Here is a 21152-nt window from a genome sequence, read left to right as displayed (position 1 = left end):
TATATGCAGGTCAAGAAGCAACAGTTAGAACTGGACCTGGAACAACAGACTGGTTCCATATAGGAAAAGGAGTACTTCAAGGCTGTCTATTGTCACCCTGCTTATTTAACTTATATGCAGAGTACATCATGAGGAATGCTGGGCTTGAGGAAGCACAAACTGGAACCAAGATTGCCAGGAGAAATATCAATAACCTCAGATATGCAGATGACACCACCCTTATGGCAGAAAGTGAAGAGGAACTGAAAAACCTCTTGATGAAAGTGAAAGAGGAGAGTGAAAAAGTTGGCTTAAAGCTCAACATTCAGAAAACTAAGATCATGGCATCTGGTCCCATCACTTCATGGCAAATAGATGGAGAAACAGGAAAGGAGTGTCAGACTTTATTTTTCTGGGCTCCAAAATCACTGCAGATGCTGATTTCTGCCATGGAATTAAAAGACGCTTACTCTTTGAAAGTTATGACCAACCTAGATAGTATATTAAAAAGCAGAGACATTACTTTGTCAACAAAGGTCCCTCTAGGCTATGGTTTTTCCAGTGGTCATGTATGGATGTGAGAGTTGGACTGTGAAGAAGGCTGATCACCGAAGAATTGATGCTTTTGAACTGCGGTGTTGGAGAAGACTCTTGAGAGTCCCTTGGACTGCAAGGAGATCCAACCAGTCCATTCTAGAGGAGATCAGTCCTGGGTGTTCATTGGAAGGACTGATGCTAAAGCTGAAGCTCCAATCATTTGGCCACCTCATGTGAAGAGTTGACTCACTGGAAAAGACTCTGATGCTGGGAGGGATTGGGGGCAGGAGGAGAAGGGGACGACCGAGAATGAGATGGCTGGATGGCATCACCGACTCGATGGACATGAGTTTGAGTGAACTGCTGGAGTTGGTGATGGACAGGGAGGCCTGGCGTGCTGTGATTCATGGGGTCGCAAAGCGTCAGACACGACTGAGCGACTGAACTGAACTGAATCATTCATTCATTCATTCATTTGTTGTGTTTGGTGGAATTGGGAATAAATAAAATCAGATTCCTTGTCCTAGAGGAGCTGTGATAATGAAGATCAGGCTAGTACACAAATAACTTGTACTTTACAAGTCTGGGCTGAAATGCAAGTGAAAGAAACCAACATTCATTTTTGCCTTGTGTTGTCATTTTGTTTCCTGAAATGTCTTCAGAGACATCAGTTTCTTTAACTGTTAGATGAAAGAGTTACATTCTAATATTCTACACAGATCTAACATTCTAATTCTTTCATTAAATTCCATTTAAGGTCCTCTCTCAAATTACTGGTCAGGCCTAGTGTTAGGAATACTTGGAGAATTGAGAGAATTGCTTAGTAGTACTCTGCTCCTCTTCGATTGTTCCTTTTTGTTATAGATGTCCTTTGTTTTTTTTTTTAACTTCATATCTCCCTCCCATTTTTCCTCTTGTGTCTTCGTCTTCATATGTATATAAGTTACTGACCCCTGTTCTAAATGGTACTAAAACAAATGCATGGTAAAAATCAGAATTTCAAGTAGTGTTTCTTCTTATGAAACTTCTCATTGAAATTCAGTGGAATTGTTCTTTCTGTCCCATTTCATCTCCGGAGCACAGTGAACAATTCCAAATTTCCTGAGAGAACCAGTGATAAGATGACTGTGAAAAGGAAAAGATGTGATACAATAGGTGCTCATATGCTAGTATTCAATCTGGACTGTCATCTGAAATGCAAAGGAAAGAACAGCCATGAAGATGACAGAGTAACTCCAGTGAAACTGAATCCTCACTCCAGATTCATAATAAATGGCTGGCCCTAGGCTTGACTTACTGTGAAAATGTTAGTTGCTCAGTCATGCCTGACTCTTTGTGACCTCGTGGGCTACAGCCCGCCAGGCTCCTTTGTCCATAAAATTCTCCAGGCAAGAATACTGGAGTGGGTTGCCATTCTTTTCTCCAGGGGATCTTCCCAACCCAGGGATCAAACCTGGGTCTCCTTCATTGCAGGCAGATCCTTTACCATCTGAGCCACCAGGGACACCCAGGCTTGACTTAAGACTTGCTCATATATTATGACCTAAAAGAAAACAAATCTGCCTTTTCTTTTCTTTTTATGAGCAGTGGTTTAGTAACTTGGGAAGAGAGGGGTTGTAGAAAGGGCAAATGTAAGGAGTGTTTTAACTTATGAAAACCAACTATGATTACTATTATTTTTATTTTGATTAAAATACTGTTGAAAGTTGAGGCCTTATTCAGTGCAAGACAGTGTAACTCTGTGTCCCCAGTTCTACAATTTCACAGTTCTTGAGCTTTTCTTAAATAGGACAGATGAGATTATTATCTGCTTGTATTTGGTAGGGTAAAACAGCAGAGAAAGGAAATTCATTATACCTACAACAAAAAAAGGTTGGAATGGTTCCATGAACTTAAAATAGTAAGAACTCTTGAAAGGTTTGCCTTGCCTTGATTGTGCTATAGGGAGTATCCTTGCAGGTCTGTGTTTTCCTTAGCTTTAAACTCCACAAGCTGGTGTTACAGTGATGATGCAGGATAAAATGAAGAAAAAGAAAACTTGGCATCAAAACATTACAAATGATATATTTAAAGTTCTATAATAATAACTGTGAATCTTGGCATCCTTTATTGTCAAAAATATTAAACATTATTTCTAGGTTTTTGGTTGTTATTTGCTGCCTTATATACAGTCTAACTCTAGAATCTCCCATTTACTTCTGATTTGCCAATTACTTTCTCTTTAAAGCATTTTTCAAAGACTTATTTTCTAATCCCACTTGTATTAATATGTAAATATATTTGGAATACATGTGTTTGAATTTTTTAATATTGGTTCTATTTTTTCTAATGTTGAAAATGAAATAAAAGTTAGTTTAAATGTACACAAATAGGGAAACCAGAATTGAAAAAGACACATGTACCCATGTTCACTGCAGCACCGTTTGCAATAGCTAGGACATGGAAGCAACCTAGATGTCCATCCACAGAATAAAGTTGTGGTGTATATACACAGTGGAATATTATTCGGCTATAGAAAGGAACACATTTGAGTCAGTTCTTGTGATGTGGATGAACCTGCAGCCTACTATACAGAATGAAATAAGTCAAACAAATACTGTATATTAACACATATATATGGAATCTAGAAAAATGGTACTGACAATCCTACATGCAGGGCAGCAAAGGAGACACAGACATAAAGAACAGACTTGGACTCAGTGGGAGGAGAGGGTGGGATGATTGGGTGTAAAACATAACCAGTGCGAGTTTGATGTATGATTCAGGGCACCCAAAGCCAGTGCTCTGTGACCCCCCTGGAGGGATAGGGTGGGAAGGGATGTGAGAGAAGGGCTGATTTATATTGACGTATGGCAAAAACCATCACAATATTGTAAAGTAATTATCTTCCAATTAAAACAAATAATTTTTTTTAAAAGAAAATGAAATGTCCATAATGCCACCATGAATAGAGGTATTAAACTGAATACCCTAAAAGTACCCTGTGGATTGGAGCATTTTCAGCGGAATCTTACTTTATCTCTTTGTCCCTGCAGAGTTCATGTCAGACGCACAGACAAAGTGGGAACAGAAGCAGCCTTCCATCCCATTGAAGAATACATGGTGCATGTTGAAGAACATTTTCAGCTTCTTGCTCGCCGAATGCAAGTGGATAAAAAAAGAGTTTATTTGGCCACAGATGACCCTTCTTTATTAAAGGAGGCAAAAACAAAGTAAGTTAGATGAACTAATGATTCTACAGTAGACCATCTCTTTTCAGTCAAAATGAATCCTTAATTCCCATGACTGGTGATTCTTGTTACATTGAATGTTATTACTGATTATTAGGGGTTTTAAATTCAAACAACTCTGTGCTCATGCAACTGTTATTATGATTGAAGCATATTTATGGTGCCAGCAAGGTGTAGACTTCATTCTGAAACCCTTCCTCTTGACTTGTAGGCAGCAGTCATCTCGTAATATACTCACACGACCTTTGTGTGCTTGGAAGGCAGAGGGCAAGCTTTCTGGTGTCTCTTGTAAGGACGCTCATTCCATCATGAGGGCCCCACACTAAGGATTTCCCAAAGGCCCCCATCTCTGACATTGGGAGTTAGGGCTTACACATGTGAATTCTGGGGGGACACAAACATTCAGTCCATAACACTAACCAATTCAAAAGACTGTTAAAGCACACCACGTACTTGTCCTTTTGCTGTTACAGCCTTTACTAAGAATCAAAGGCAACCGAAACCATGTGTAAGATACAAGTTTTCACCTTGTAAAAACTTCTGGAATTTGGAGATTATATTTTTTAAAAAGAGAATCAAAAGAGGAGTTTTGTCAGTGAAAGAATAAGGACTGCTAGCTTGTACTGAGCAACACCATCGTTACTGAGCCCTCCCGCCTGTATTTCAGGCACTGTTCTAGGTGCTGGGGAGTCCATGATACGCAGGACACTCTCTGCTCTCAAGGAATTCCTAATCTCATAGGGGAATGGACAGTATGAGTAGTGCTTTTGTTGTTCGGTCACTGAGTTGTGTCTGACTCTTTGCCACCCTGTGGACTGCAGCACGCCAGGCTTCCCTATCCTTCACTGTCTCCCAGAGTTTGCTCAGACTTAGGTTCATTGAGTCGGTGATGCCATCCAGCTATCTCATCCTCTGTCATTCCCTTCTACCCTCAATGTTTCCTAGCATGACGGCCTTTTCCAATGAGTTGGCTCTTTGTATCAGGTGGCCAAAGTATTGGAGCTTCAACTTCAGCATCAGTCCTTCCAATGAATAATCAAGATTGATTTCCTTTAGGATTGACAGGTTTAGTTTCCTTGCATTTCAGTAATACCACCTACTCCAGAAATCATCCCTGAACCCTTGACTAAGTGTTCCTCACCTAAGTGCATTTATCTTAGTATTTAGCACTTGCTTATTTCTGGTTCCCTTACATTATAAGCACTTTGAAACTGTACCTAGTTCTAGTAAGTGTTCAATAAGTCCTGAGTTATTTTCATTTCAGTCCAGTCACTTTGAAAACATTTTATTAGCAGTTAGTCATTTGACCTATTTGACTTTTAATTAATTTGTTTCTCAATCCTTTTTATGTCACAAAGAAAAACAAATTTTGAGAAGAAAAACAAATCTGGAATGAATACTATAATGCAAGTATTTATACAAATCACTGGATAATCCTTTAAACCCTATTTCTACCTTATAAGAATGCAAATTAACCTGATATAAATTGCTTTTTCTTTAGGCTCCCTCTATGGATTATACACACAGACACACACTCTCTCACACACACATATACACACATACAAGCCAAAAGGGCAAGAAATTCATCAGGCAGTTATAAGCCAAGTTATATATTATACTTATAATTCTTATATAAGAGTTAGGGATTAAATGAACATTTGAACACAAAACATAAGAAAAAAATTCCACAGATACTATTCCAGTTTGATATGCAGATCTATTAGAAACAAAGTAGAAATAGTTCATCTTAGTCCTTCATTTTAAAATAACTGAATTTGTAGCTTAGTTGAAAAAATATTAAAATATTAAAACTTTATTTACTCTTTTACTTGTTCTTGAATGCATCATAAATTTTCCCCTTGATAAACAAAATAGTTCATGTTCATTAGAAAATATGGAGTTGGTGAGTATACAAACAAGGAAAAAATATTACTCATAATCTCATTACTCAGTCATAACAACTATTTAAATATCAACATATTTCCTTCAGATATTTATATAGCTATACATTTTAATAGTTGATCATATTCTATATAATTTGAACTCTTCCTTTTCTTAATACAGCAATAGATCCCTTCTCACAGGTTGCTTAAAAAAAGCCATTGTCAGTCTCTCTTTTTTTTTTTAGTGATTAAATATCCAGTGAATGGAAATTCCGTTGCTTACTTGACCATCCTCCTAATATTTGACAGGTTGTTTCCAGTGCTATGAGGTGTGCTGAAAATTATCCATATGATTTCCTTAATCTAGATTTCTGGGTTTGAAAGTATTTAGATAAAAGAATATGAACATTTTACAGCTGTGATCCATAGCACAGCATGATATTCTTACACCAAACAATCCTTATAGTACAGTTGGCAGTAGTATATCTACTTGGATTGTGGGAATAGAAACACTTGATTTTTTTTTTTTTTGGTTAGTAGCTAGTAACTCCTCTCCCCATGGTAGTTCAGGCAGCATTTTCCTCCATATTCCTGTAAGAAATGTAGCAATAGCATTTTATATATATTTGTTCCTCTTTGGAAATCCTTTGGTTTTTCTGACTCAATTTAAAGATTTTCTCAGGAATCTTAAATGCTGTGTCTCGCCTTCATTATTTTACTTAAATGTTTTTTTCCACTCTGAATTAACTCTTCTTTTGACCTCTCATGACTGGTTTTGATCCTAAACAAATCATAAAACCTCTGTTATTGTTTCAGAAGACCAAAAACATGAATTAATTTCTCAACAAGGTATATAGTATCCAAGGTGATTATAAGACTTTTCTGCCTCAAGAGGGTGAAGAGATGGAAATTTAAACTTAAGTGATGCATAGGATTCATACAGAGAAGAAACCTTTTTTCTGAGTAACTTATTCTTTGTAAAAGGGGTCAAGATTAGTTTGTGACTCCGGTAGTTAATGCTTTGTTGCTTATATTACACCTCAGGTTTCTCTTTCATTCACAAGATTTTAGCACCAGCATCCCAGTGACCATGACAGCTATTGCTAACATGGAGATCTCCTCAGGTAATTCAGTATTAGAGTGTTTAAATCTAAAAATCTTTGGCAGTCAAAGAAATAAGAACTGTTAAAATTGTCTATCCAATATTGTATTCTGAGATAATGGAGACTGAGGGTAGGAGTGAAACAGGAGAAAAAAATAAGCCATTAAAAATCTCTCAGATAAAATATTTACATATTTATTTTGCTCTTTATGAAAAATGCTGGATGAGCTCTTCCTAAAATTTAGTTTATTTAAATGAATAGAAGCAAGAGAAATCTGTTAAAAAGGTTTTCTAAAGCATTTGGTTGCCATGTCAAATGAAGAATCAGCCATAGTGGTAAATGTCTTCGCTATTTTATCAAACTACATACTATTTACTAGACACAGTTACAGGGCATTCATTTCAGTTCAGTTCGGTCGCTCAGTCGTGTCCGACTGTTTGCACCCCATGCACTGCAGCATGCCAGGCTTCCCTGTCCATCACCAACTCCCCGAGCTTGCTCAAACTCATGTCCATCGAATCTGTGATGCCATCCAACCATCTCATCCTCTGTTGTCCCCTTCTCCTCCTTCCCAGCATCAAGGTCTTTTCCAGTGAGTCAGGTAGCCAAAGTATTGGAGTTTCAGCTTCAGCATCAGTCCTTCCAGTGCATATTCAGTACTGATTTCCTTTAGGATGGACTGGTTGGACCTCCTTGCAGTCCAAGGGACTCTCAAGAGTCTTCTCCAGCACCACAGTACAAAAGCATCAGTTCTTTGCCGCTCAGCTTTCTTTATAGTCCAACTCTCACATCCGTATATGACCACTGGAACAACCATAGCTTTGACTAGATGGACCTTTGTTGGCAAAGTGATCTCTTCTTTTTAATATGCTGTCTAAGTTGGTCATAGCTTTTCTTCCAAGGAGTAAGTGTCTTTTAATTTCATGGCTGCAATCACCATCTGCAGTGATTTTGGAGCCCAAGAAAATGAAATCTGTCACTGTTTCCATTGTTTCCCCATCTATTTGCAATGAAATGATGGGACCGGATGCCATGATCTCCTTTTTTCTGAATGTTGAGTTTTAAGCCAACTTTTTCACTCCTCTTTCACTTGCATCAAGAGGTTCTTTAGTTCCTCTTCACTTTCTGCCATAAGGGTGGTGTCATCTGCAGATCTGAGATTATTGATATTTCTCCCGGCAGTCTTGGTTCCAGTTTGCACCTTCGTCCAGCCTGGCATTCCTCACATTAGGAATACACAAAGAAACCAAAAATAATATGTAGCTTCTCCTCTCAGGGAGTATCTGTCTAACTGATAGGCAGTATACATGTAACCTTTAATCACAGTGTCATCATATATTAGTACTTGTCCTGAAGGAGTTGTATACTAGGTAGTGAAGTCAAGAGTAGTCTTTCCCTCAGTCTGAAGGAAGACTTCACTAAAGAAAATTTGATACTATTTTTAATTTCAAGTTAGTTCTTTGTGGGTGATATAAAAAATAAATGTTTACAACATGGAAGAAGAAAAGATACTTTTTTAAATCATTGCCAGTCTCTGCAACCTCACAGTGGAAGACTTCTTCTGCTGTGTACTTGTGGGCATAAGACAAGAAAGAAGCATGTTTGTGTGGAGTTTTCCATGTTCATTGTTGGAAGTACAGAATCTCCTTCCTTCATTATTTCCATTGTTTCTGTTTCTTTCAGCACTTAGTATCCTTCATCAAGCTCTTTTGCATATAGAGATAAGGCCTGAGGAACTTAGGTGCCCTTTTGGTTTGGTGCCAGGAAGAGGCCTTTAAGTTCGGAAGGGCATAATGTTGGTGTCACTTCTCAATAAAAGGATCACTCTGTTTGTTCCACTGAGTACCCATACCATGCTGACAGAGTTAGTCTTTAGGAAACAATCTGTACTGGTGTGTTTTAACAATTTCCCTCCTCCTTCACCCTCCAGCCTTTTCATATTTATTTGTTTCTGTTTTTGCCCCATACCTGGATATATGCATCTTCACAGGAATCACATTAAAAGTCTCTTTGGTTGTTTTCTTTATAGAACAAATGTGACATTTCCTTCATCTCCCTGATTCAGAGCTGGGAGGGCAAAATGTCAAAAATAATGAGGCCAAACAGATCTGATCACTGAATACCAGTCTGAAACAGTGCTCAGAGACTTTTTCTTCCAGTCATTATTAGAGGCAGTGAGAGAAAACTCCTTGGAGGCTGTGGAATGAAGAGAAATCTGAAGCAGCTGTTAGGGAATTAGGAAAACGTCCCAGTCGTGGGTAGCACTCTCTTGTTCATGTGTTTATCACTGTGACTTTATGTGGAGTTCTAGATGCTGTGATGCAGAGGAAAATAAGGTATAGTTCTAACCTTTGGGAAATACTGTGTGGAAAAAGCCATGTAAACTGATGCTTGCTGTCTCAGGGCTTACGAATAGGAACTGTTGTTCATTCAACAAATATTTATTGATCTTCTGTTACATTCTAGATTCACTTTTAGGTGTTGAGAATAACAGAGTAAACAGAGCAGAAGAAATACCTCTCTTTTTATAGAGTTTACATTCTAAGGGACAGCAGCAATGGCAAGCCACTCCAGTACTCTTGCCTGGAGAATCGCATGGACGGGGGAGCCTGGTGGGCTGCAGTCCATGGGGTCGCTACTAGTCGGACACGACTAAGCGACTACACTTTCAGTTTTCACTTTCACACATTGGAGAAGGAAATGGCAGCCCACTCCAGTGTTCTTGCCTGGAGAATCCCGGGGACGGCGGAGCCTAGTCGGCTGCCGTCTATGGGGTCACACAGAGTTGGACACTACTGAGGTGACTTGGCGGCGGCGGCAGCGGAGGTGGGAATGAATGCAGACTGTAAACAGTTGTTATTTAGTTGCTAAGTCATGTCTGACTCTTCTGTGAACCCATGGACTGTAGCCTGCCAGCCTCCCCTGTCCGTGGGATTCTCCAAGCAAAAATACTGGAGTGGGTTGCCATTTCCTTCTCCAAGGGATCTTCCTGACCCAGGGATTGAACCCAGATCTCCTGCTTAGCAGGCAGGTTCTTTACCACTGAGCCACCAGGGAAGCCCAAAATAAACTGTAAATAAATATTATGTCCAGTGATAATAAGAGCCATGGAGAAAAATTAAACAAGTAGAAGGGTTAAGGTTTGCCAAACTCCTCACTAAGAGCTAGCATTTGAGCAGAGATACAAGGAGGAAGTAAGAGATAAAACCAAGTGGATATCTGAAGAAAGAATGTTTGACAGTCACAGCTAGTTGATTAGCTAAATTTATTGAGCATTGACTGTATACCAGGTACTCTTCTAAACCGTTTACAGTACTTAATTATTTAAAAATTATATAAAGTAAGTACAATGATTATCCCTTTTGCATGTAACTTCTCAAAGTTTACAACTTAACTCTGATCTATTACATGTACTGAGAAAATTTATTCACTCTAATTAAACCTCTAATTCAGAGTAGAATCATTTGAATGTATGGTAGACTTTTTAAAGACATCCTATTTCAATTTTTTTTAACACATATCCTCTCAGGACTGCCACAATATTAGTTGCTGGACACCTACATGGAATTTACTAACATAAATTTATTAAAATGGTTTCTTTATCACCATTATTTGTTAAGATGGTGCTAATGGGGATTAGGGCTTCACCAGTGACTTGGCAGTAAAGAATCTACATGCAATTCCCGAGACACGGAATTGATCCCTGGGTTGGGGAGGAAATGGCTATCTACTCCAGTATTCTTGCCTGGGAAATCCATGGACAGAGGAACCTGGCGGACTAGAGTCCCTGGGGTTGCAAAGAGTCGGACACAACTGAAGTGACTGAGCATGCATGCGTGCCAGACCTACATATGGAAGTTAAAGAAGACAAGTCTGAAGTATCACAAATTCTAAACTAAAAATTTAAATGAGATTTAATCATGATATTTATATTCTAAGGGAAAAGCTCAATAGCCAAATTTGAAAGCAGGCAGAAGAGAGGCAGAAGGCAACTGGGACTCCCCCTGATGTTACAGACCCTGGCCACAGGCAGTGGGGAGGGAGCTCATTCTACGGCAGAGCCCCTGATGCTAGCAAGCTCCATTTTTGAGTCCTCCATCTAGCCTATTAGCACTGGGGATTATGTGCCCACTAGGTGATTGCCACATTCTGTCAGACCTCTCCACCATGACCCGCCCGTCTTGGGTGGCCCCACACGGCATGGCTTAGTTTCATTGAGTTAGACAAAGTTGCGGTCCATGTGATCAGATTGACTAGTTTTCTGTGATTATGATTTCAGTGTGTTCACCCTCTGATGCCCTCTCGCAATATCTACCGTCTTATTTGGGTTTCTCTTACCTTGGTCGTGGGGTATCTCTTCACAGCTGCTCCATCAAAGCGCAGCTGCTGCAACTTACATTGGACGAGGGGTATCTATCTCCTCACGGCTGCCCCTCCTGACCTTGAACATGGAGTAGGTCCTCTCGGCCCTCCTGCACCCGCGCAGCCACTGCCACTTGGACATGGGGTAGCTCCTCTCGGCCACCAGCCCAGACCTCAGGCGTGGGGTAGCTCCTCTCGGCCGCCGGCCCTGACCTCGGGCGAGGGGTAGCTCCTCTTGGCCGCCACCCCTGGCCTCTGATGGGGGGTAGCTCCTCTCAGCCATGCTTTTGCACGTGGTCGGTCGCGGAACCAGCGTCACTTCTGCACACTCTTTGCCAGCGTCCCTTCTGCGAAGCTTCTTCTTTCAACAACACAAGAGAAGACTCTATACATGTACATCACCAGGTGATCAACACCAAAATCAGATTGATTATATTCCTTGCAGCCAAAGATGGAGAAGCTCTATACAGTTAGCAAAAACAAGACTGGGAGCTGACTGTGGCTCACATCATGAAATCCTTATTGCCAAATTCAGACTTAAACTGAAGAAAGTAGGGAAAACCACTAGACCATTCAGATATGACTTAAATCAAATCTCTTATGATTGTACAGTGGAAGTGAGAAATAGATTTAAGGGACTAGATCTGATAGAGTTCCTGATGAACTATGGGTGGAGGTTCATGACATTGTACAGGAGACAAGGGACCAAGACCATCCCCATGGAAAAGAAATGCAAAAAAGCAAAATGGCTGTCTGAGGAGGCCTTACAAATAGCTGTGAAAAGAGAAGCGAAAAGCAAAGGAGAAAAGAAAGATATAAACATCTGAATGCAGAGTTCCAAAGAATAGCAAGGAGAGATAAGAAAGCCTTCCTCAGCGATCAATGCAAAGAAATAGATGAAAACAACAGAATAGGAAAAACAAGAGATCTCTTCAAGAAAATTAGAGATAACCAAGGGAACATTAGGAGAAGGCAATGGCAAGCCACTCCAGTACTCTTGCCTAGAAAATCCCATAGATGGAGCAGCCTGGTTGCAGTCCGTGGGGTCGCTAAGGGTCGGACACGACTGAGCGACTTCACTTTCACTTTTCACTTTCACACATTGGAGAAGGAAATGGCAACCCACTCCAGTGTTCTTGCTTGGAGAATCCCAGGGACGGGGGAGCCTGGTGGGCTTCCATCTATGGGGTCACACAGAGTCGGACACGACTGAAGTGACTTAGCAGCAGCAGCAAGGGAACATTTCATGCAAAGATGGGCTCGATAAAGGACAGAAATGGTATGGACCTAACAGAAGCAGAAGATATTAAGAAGAGGTGGCAAGAATACACAGAAGAACTGTACAAAAAAGATCTTCACGACCAAGATAATAACGATGGTGTGATCACTCACCTAGAGCCAGACATCTTGGAATGTGAAGTCAAGTGGGCCTTAGAAAGCATCACTACGAACAAAGCTAGTGGAGGTGATGGAATTCCAGTGGAGCTATTTCAAATCCTGAAAGATGATGCTGTGAAAGTGCTGCACTCAATATGCCAGCAAATTTGGAAAACTCAGCAGTGGCCACAGGACTGGAAAAGGTCAGTCTTCATTCCAATCCCAAAGAAAGGGAATGCCAAAGAATGCTCAAACTACCGCACAATTGCACTCATCTCACACGCTAGTAAAGTCATGCTCAAAATTCTCCAAGCCAGGCTTCAGCAATATGTGAACCGTGAACTCCCAGATGTTCAAGCAGGTTTTAGAAAAGGCAGAGGCAGCAGAGATCCAATTGCCAACATCCAGTGGATCATGGAGAAAGCAAGAGAGTTCCAGAAAAACGTCTATTTCTGCTTCATTGACTATGCCAAAACCTTTGACTGTGTGAATCACAATAAACTGTGGAGAATTCTGAAAGAGACGGGAATACCAGACCACCTGACCTGCCTCTTGAGAAACCTGTATGCAGGTCAGGAAGCAACAGTTAGAACTGGACATGGAACAACAGACTGGTTCCAAATAGGAAAAGGAGTACATCAAGGCTGTATATTGTCACCCTGCTTATTTAACTTATATGCAGAGTACATCATGAGGAACGCTGGGCTGGAAGAAGCACAAGCTGGAATCAAGATTGCTGGGAGAAATATCAATAACCTCAGATATGCAGATGACACCACCCTTATAGCAGAAAGTGAAGAGGAACTAAAAGGCCTCTTAATGAAGGTAAAAGAGGAGAGTGAAAAAGTTGGCTTAAAGCTCAACATTCAGAAAGCGAAGATCATGGCATCTGGTCCCATCACTTCATGGGAAATAGATGGGGAAACAGTGGAAACAGTGTCAGACTTTATTTTTGGGACTCCAAAATCACTGTGGATGCTGACTGCAGCCATGAAATTAAAAGACACTTACTCCTTGGAAGGAAAGTTATGACCAACCTAGATAGCATATTAAAAAGCAGAGACATTACTTTGCCAACAAAGGTCCGTCTAGTCAAGGCTGTGGTTTCTCCAGTGGTCATGTATGGATGTGAGAGTTGGACTGTGAAGAAAGCTGATCGCCAAATGATTGATGTTTTTGAACTGTGGTGTTGGAGAAGACTCTTGAGAGTCCCTTGGACTGCAAGGAGATCCAACCAGTCCATTCTAAAGGAGATGAGTCCTGGGTATTCATTGGAAGGACTGATGCTGAAGCTGAAATTCCAATCATTTGGCCACCTCATGCGACGAGTTGACTCACTGGAAAAGACTTTGATGCTGCGAGGGATTGGGGGCAGGAGGAGAAGGGGACGACCGAGAATGAGATGGCTGGATGGCATCACCGACTCGATGGACATGAGTTTGAGTGAATTCTGGGAGTTGGTGATGGACAGGGAGGCCTGGCGTGCTGTGATTCATGGGGTCGCAAAGAGTCAGACACGACTAAGTGACTGAACTGAACTGAGGTGATTGCTTCCAGTACTGGGATCCCCAGGCCCCAAAGCCAGCTGTGCTGGGACCTAGCATTGCCCATCAACAAGACCAGACCAGCCTTAGGACCTGCAGACCGCAGTCAGGAGCACCAGAACCCAGCCCATCCGGCAGTGGGCTGGCACCAGCCTTAGGGTTCCTCAGACCATGTAGCCAGCTGTGTCAGGACCCAGCCGCCAGCAGCCCCCAGCATAAGCCAGGACATGACAGCCAACCAAGCTGAGAGCTAGCCTTCTGTCCCAGTCTGCCCACAGTAGTTGGCCCCACCACAACTGAAGTGCCCCCTCAGCCCACATACAACCTCTGTTGACCAGAGGGGAGTATGTAGCTGGACCCCATAGGACATCTCCTACATAAGCTACTTCTCCAAGAACAGAAAACATAACTGGCCTGCCTAATATATAAAAATAAACACAGAGAATTAAGCAAAAATGAAGTGACAAATAATGTGTTTCAGACGAACAAATCCCAAAAGAACTAAGCAAAACATAGATGAGCAGTCTATCCACACCAACACCACAGAAATCAAAGGATCAGAAGAGATTACTGCAAACAACTATATGTGAATAAATGGACAACCTAGAAGAAATGGATAAATTCCTAGAAATTTTTGGTTTTCCAAGACTAAATTAGGAAGAAATAGAAAATATGAACAAATCAATTACCAGTAATGGAACTGAATCAAGATTTATCAAAAAAACTTCCAACAAACAAAAGTCCAGGACCAGATGGCCCCGTGGCTGAATTTTATGAAATATTTAAAGAAGAATTAATGTGTACTTTCAAAAAATTGAAGAATGAAGACTTCTGAAGTCATTCTACAAGGCAAAGGTCACCCTGATTCAAAAATCAGATGAAGATGCCACAAAAATTGAAACTTACAGACCAATATCATTGATAAGATTAAAAAACCCTTAACAGAATGTTAGCAAGCTGAATCCAACAATACATTAAAAGGATCAAACACCATGATCGTCTGGATACAAGGATAGTTCAATATTTGCAAATCCATCAGTGCAACACACCACATTAACAAAACAAAGGATAAAAATCATATGATCATCTCAATAGGTGCAGAAAAAGCATTTGACAAAATTCTACATTTATTTAAATAAAACTCTAAGTGGGTATAAAAGAAATGTACCTCAACATAACAAAGGCTGTAATATGTGACAGTCCTACAGCTAGCATAATATTCAGCAGTGAAAAGCAGAAATTTTTTCCTCTAAGATCAGGAAGAAGACAAAGATGGCCACTCTCACCACTTTTATTCAACATAGTATTTAATTGCCACAGCAATTGAAAGTTAAGACATTATTTCCCGAGAGTTTTCATCACAAGGAAAAAAAATTTTTTTTTTCCTTTTTAAAAAATGTTGTCTCTTTAGGAGATAAGGGATAGTGACTGAACTCATTGTGATAACCATTTCGTGATGTATGTAAGTCAGTTCATTGTGCCTTACACTTATATGGTACTGTATGTCAATTATATATCAATAAAACTGGAAGAAAAAGACAATGCATACATTGCACTTTAAAAAAGATGCAAAGGATAGTTTAAGGATAAAAGTGGGAGAAGAATCCATTAAATGAAAATGTGTCGATGTGAAAAAAAAAAGGAAAGCAGGTTGAAAAGGCTCTTCAAGGTCACCCATTAAAAAGAAAGAGCTTTCTGTGTTCAATTATTTCATGAACTAAAAGGGACATTCTGATGCATATGTGTACTTTATATGACATGCCAATAACTTTTAACATACAGGACACCCCAGAATGATTCCTGCCCCATCAGTGGATACAAAGATGCTTTGTCAGCTCCTCTATTGAGTGCCAGAGTTAAAGCTCTCCCTACTGTTGGAAAGAGAGGCACACCCGTGTTAAGGAAGTCCACCTCCTGTTGATAGGATACTACTTCTTGATAGAATCCTATGATTTCAGTGATCTTGTTTCTTTTTCCAGGTACCCCAATTATGAATTTATTAGTGATAACTCTATCTCTTGGTCAGCTGGACTGCATAATCGATACACAGAAAATTCACTTCGAGGTGTGATCCTGGATATACACTTTCTCTCCCAGGCAGACTTCCTGGTGTGTACTTTTTCATCCCAGGTAAGCATTTTTAAATGGTCAATACTCTGTGGTTATATTAGGTCAGGAAGTTCTTGGATCTTTTTTAAAAATGTTAGTTATCATGATTCTAACATGATAGTGCAGTGTTTTAATATTGGGAAATGATCTCTTTTGTGAAAAGATGAGAAGATTCCAGAAAGCATAGCTTTTTGATTACATTGAACATTTAGTTGTTTGCAGGCAATTGTTGAATACATCTCTAATGAAGCCAGCTACTGGGGTTGTTGTAAAGTATTTGGCTTATTCACAGCATTTAACAGAAACAGCAAGTACGTTTACTTAATACTTTCTGATTTTGCATACAATCAATATGTAACCAGAATCCATCCATTTCTACACATCAGTGCAGATACTGAGAGACTTAAATGCTCAGCATTTTGCCTTACTTCATTGCTTTGTAGAAAATAAGAAAGAGGAAATGTAATTCCTTTTCAAGTCCTTTTACATTTCTACCTAGCAAGAAACAGTACAATATATTTAAGCAATACCATATTATAATCATTCTTTAACTGTTACAGAAAATTATATGTTATTGGTTTGGTGTATGTGTTTTTATGAGTGTCCAATCAGCCTTATTATTTGCCCGGTGGCATATCAACATAGAAATATTTGTTGTGGATTTTATTCAGCTCTCCTATTTATGTGCATATTATTGGTTAGTTTATTCAACAAGCTATTAAATGGTTGTTTGTGCTCAGATTTATGCTGGGGTAGAGGGAATTTCATGGGATTGAAGATACAGATCTTAGCCTGCTCCAGAATCTAGTGAGAAAAATATTCACATGAAATAACTAGAGAATAATTATCAAGAAATATAAACCATGTAAGATAAATATATGCCTGAAAGCTTGAAGAAGCAGAGAAAAGAAAACATGAAAAGGAAAGTCACATCATTTACATGGGAATATACTGCAGAGAGTATAAAGAAAATAGCCAGTTTTTCTTATGTGACAATGCACTTTATCACAATGGTGTGGTGTTATGATTGTTGGAAAGATACTTAGCCCAACAAAGGCTGTATGAGTTCCTTCAGTGTGGAATAAGTCTACAACTTAAGACTCAAAGACAGCTACCCAAAACAGGAGTCACAAAGCAGCAGTCCTCATCAGAAGCGAAACATGAAGGCATCCATAGCTGATATTTCTCCCTAAGTGGGGTTAGGATCCTATTGTTGAGAAGGTCCCTTTTCTATTCTTACCCTGGTAGGCTGCAGTCCATGGGGTTGCTAAGGGTCGGACAAGACTGAGCGACTTCACTTTCACTTTTCATTTCCACACATTGGAGAAGGAAATGGCAACCCACTCCAGTGTTCTTGCCTGGAGAATCCCAGGGACGGGGGAGCCTGGTGGGCTTCCATCTATGGGGTCACACAGAGTCGGACACGACTGAAGTGACTTAGCAGCAGCAGCAGTAGCAGTCCCTCTCAACTGCTGTTGATAATCTGGCTGTGTGCCTGTGTGACCAACAGGTGCAAATAACACATTTTCGAATAGTTGTTGTTAGAGCGATTGAATCAAGAATTTCCAGATGCACCACCTCCTCCTTAGGCATAAATTTTAGGCCTAAAGTCTGTTCCTTCAGTCCAGGGTTTCTCAATCTGGCGCCATTGACTTTGGGGGCTGGATAAGTTGTTGTCGGCCATTGTATTGTGCACTATAGCATGGTTAGCAGCATCCTTGGCCAGTAGACCCATCTCAAGCTGTAACTGTCAACAATGTTTCCAGACCATTGCCAAATGTCCCAGGTGGGGGAAGTGGGAGCGCAAAATGGTCCTTATGAGAACCACTGCTCTAATTATAAAGCTCTAAAATTAAATAAAGGGTTTTCCAGGTGGCTCAGTGGTAAAAGAATCCACCTGCTGATGCAGGAGATGCCAGTTCAATACCTGGATGGGAAAGACCCCCCGAAGGAGGAAATGGCAACCTACTCCAGTATTTTTGCCTAGATAACCCCATGGACAGAGGAGTTTATCTTTGCCTAGATAATCCCATGGGGTCGCAAAGAGTTTAACACACTGAGCAACTGAACACATACACACACACACTCAAAATTAAATATAAGCATGTCTAAACATTGGCAAATCTTAGATACAGGTAGACAGTGAGACTTGTAAGTGCTCTGTGTTTTGCTTCCTTTCTTCCAGCTCTCCTTAATTAGGCCATTAGGTTCATTCTGGGGAAAAAAAAAAAAAATTTTTTTTTCCTTTTCAGTGATGGTGCTGTAGAATTTTTGATCCTTATAGCCTCACAACTCTTTTGACCCAAAAGTCAGGAGCTCTGTTACTTCATAATAATGGAAACCTGTCCAGATTTGAAGAGCATATTGTTCATACTTTTTTGTTCTATTTTATGCATAATGTCAACCTCAGCGTGTTCTTCAGACCTCAGATCCAGAAAGACAGTTTACTTGAAGAAACAGTACTGAGAGGTTTGATTGTGTCCAAAGGAATAAGATTCGTGATTATATATTATATTGTTCGTTAAGACTCTTGGCAAGTCAAAGTTCATCCAAAAGAACTCTAATTTGAACCAATACTTTGTGTCCCAAAATAGATTTGAATATCTCAGACATTTTATGTTAGGGTTCAGAATAAAAGTTTAATAGTAAAAATACCTTATATTTATATAATAAGTAGCAGTTTGCTAAATGTGATCACCTCCTTTCTTGATGACTAATGACTCTAGCATTTGATATTGTGGAATAATTCCACACTTGGTGATAAATCTTTGAGCTTAGTTGCACTTCAGTATTTTTTGAAAATATTTTTAGTATAAAGGCATTTGATACAGTTTAATATTTTTATGATGTGAATGACGTTGGTTGCTCACTCATAGTTTCTCGCCATAAATTAAAATCGGGATTTTTTTTTGAAAAATGCCTCCAAAATGTCTCAACAGCAGCAGCAGTGGAGTTTGAGAAAAACTCACTGACGGCATAAGTGTTGAGCCTTTAACTTTACAAGGCAGGGAATAAGAATGAGGCATTGTAGGTTCTGGGGTTACACTGCCTGGGTTTTAAATCCAATCACTGTGGATGCTGATTTCAGCCATGAAATTAAAAGACGCTTACTCCTTGGAAGGAAAGTTATGACTAACCTAGATAGTATATTAAAAAGCATTTTACTTTACTTTACTTTGAGACATTACTTTGCCAACAAAGGTCCATCTAGTCAAGTCTATGGTTTTTCCAGTGGTCATGTATGGATGTGAGAGTTGGACTGTGAAGAAAGCTGATCGCCGAAGAATTGATGCTTTTGAACTGTGGTGCTGGAGAAGACTCTGGAGAGTCCCTTGTACTGCAAGGAGATCCAACCAGTCCATTCTAAAGGAGATCAATCCTGGGTGTTCATTGGAAGGACTGATGCTAAAGTTGAAACTCCAATACTTTGGCCACCTCATGCGACGAGTTGACTCATTGGAAAAGAGTCTGATACTGGGAGGGATTGGGGGCAGGAGGAGAAGGGGACGACAGAGAATGAGATGGCTGGATGGCATCACCGACTCTATGGACATGAGTTTGAGTGAACTCCAGGAGTTGGTGATGGACAGGGATGCCTGGCGTGCTGTGATTCATGGGGTCACAAAGAGTCGGACACGACTGAGCGACTGAACTGAACTGAACTGAACTTGACCACTTAGTGACTGTGGCATTTGAACAATTTACTTAGACTATCACTGACTTTTTTTTCCCCTCCCTGTAAAAATAGCAATAATAATACCTACTGCATAAAGTTTTTGTGAGGATTAAAGAGTTATTGTAGGTAAAAAGCACTGAGAATAGTACCTAGCAATATATTAAACGCAATGTTAGCTGCTCTTGTTTATATAGGAATGGGTATAGGATTATCTTTGCCCATTAGATCTACAGTGTTTATTTAAGCAGCGCTTTCACATGGCCCCATTTCAGTATGTTCTCATATTTTAGAAGGAACATGAAGCGTGCTATTCAAGGACACCATTACCTCTGCTTATGGTCACAGGTAACGTGTGGGATCCACATAGTCACTGTGTGCGTTGATGCATGTAACAGTTCTTCATAAAGAAGAACAAACAGTAACATTCAGCATGTTAATTTCTATGCCAAGACACCATCTTAACTTTCTTTAGCTTATTCAAGGACAGCATCACCATACAATGAATTTTAAAAAACAAAAACTCTTCATTCCCAAAGGGTGAGTGGTAAGTAACAGTATTTGCTATAGCAAATGTAGGTGAACTTATGTATAGTTTTAACTTTAGGGAAATTAATCTGCAGGCTTTCTTATATATGCCACAGGCATACTGGAAAGTGGGAAGAGGGACAAGAAAATAAAACAATGAGAACCAAATCTCAGCTCAGAATAAAATATGGACAACCAACTTTCAAATTTTCCTTGATGATAGTCTCAATTCAAGAGATGGTGAAAAGGAATAAAAGTTTAGACTCTTCTTCATAATGCTTTGGCAATCCTGCAGTTTCAGTCATGTAAACTTTCTGTCTCCTGTAAACTACTACCCTTTGAGAGCGTTTATGCTATTTAACTAGTGAGAGTTTACCTGTTGACGGTGTGCTATTGTAGAAAATCCTGGAAGAATAAAAGGCATTGTTGGAAGGAAATTGCAAGGCCTGGTTGATGTTTGAGAAACTAAAGGCAGAAATGCCATGACTCCAGGATTCTTCATAAGGTTTCGGATCCATTCTTCTCAGCCTGAGGGCTTCTAAACATCCTTGGATTTATATCCACAAATAAGATCTGGGAATTCTCTCTCCGTAAGTGAAAAGTTTTTAAAAGTCAAGAATATGACTCTGCTCTCTAAGTTTGTTACGCTTAGTTTTCTGAACTCCTTCATCAAACTGTTTCTCAAAGCCAGGTTTGTCCTAAAAGCTTCATAAATTGAAGAAAACAAGCTTTAGGATTTAGTCTGAAATTTAAAGGCAGTATTTTTCAAGAACATCAACTAAGTTTTGAAAGCTATGCAGTGAGTCACATTCCAGACTGTTCTACCA

The 21152-nt window shown here is 39.9% G+C and overlaps 1 protein-coding gene across 15 annotated transcripts in view; it reads left to right on the top strand.

The window, feature by feature from the left end:
• The window catches only part of FUT8 (fucosyltransferase 8), a 452301-nt gene that overhangs the window by 420320 nt on the left and 10829 nt on the right, over positions 1-21152 (top strand). For all 15 annotated transcript variants that reach the window (XM_088839526.1, XM_055437108.2, XM_055437112.2 and 12 more), the window contains 2 exons: positions 3552-3728; positions 15995-16145. In XM_088839526.1, coding sequence (XP_088695652.1) covers positions 3552-3728; positions 15995-16145 — 328 coding nt within the window. The remainder of the gene's footprint in view (positions 1-3551; positions 3729-15994; positions 16146-21152) is intronic.

Source organism: Moschus berezovskii, chromosome 9 (assembly GCF_049115385.1).
Source record: "Moschus berezovskii isolate FMDL1 chromosome 9, NW_MosBer_1.0, whole genome shotgun sequence".
Classification (NCBI taxonomy): Eukaryota; Metazoa; Chordata; class Mammalia; order Artiodactyla; family Moschidae; genus Moschus; species Moschus berezovskii.
The sequence above is the reverse complement of the archived record's forward strand: the minus strand, read 5'-3'. Positions and strand labels throughout refer to the sequence as shown.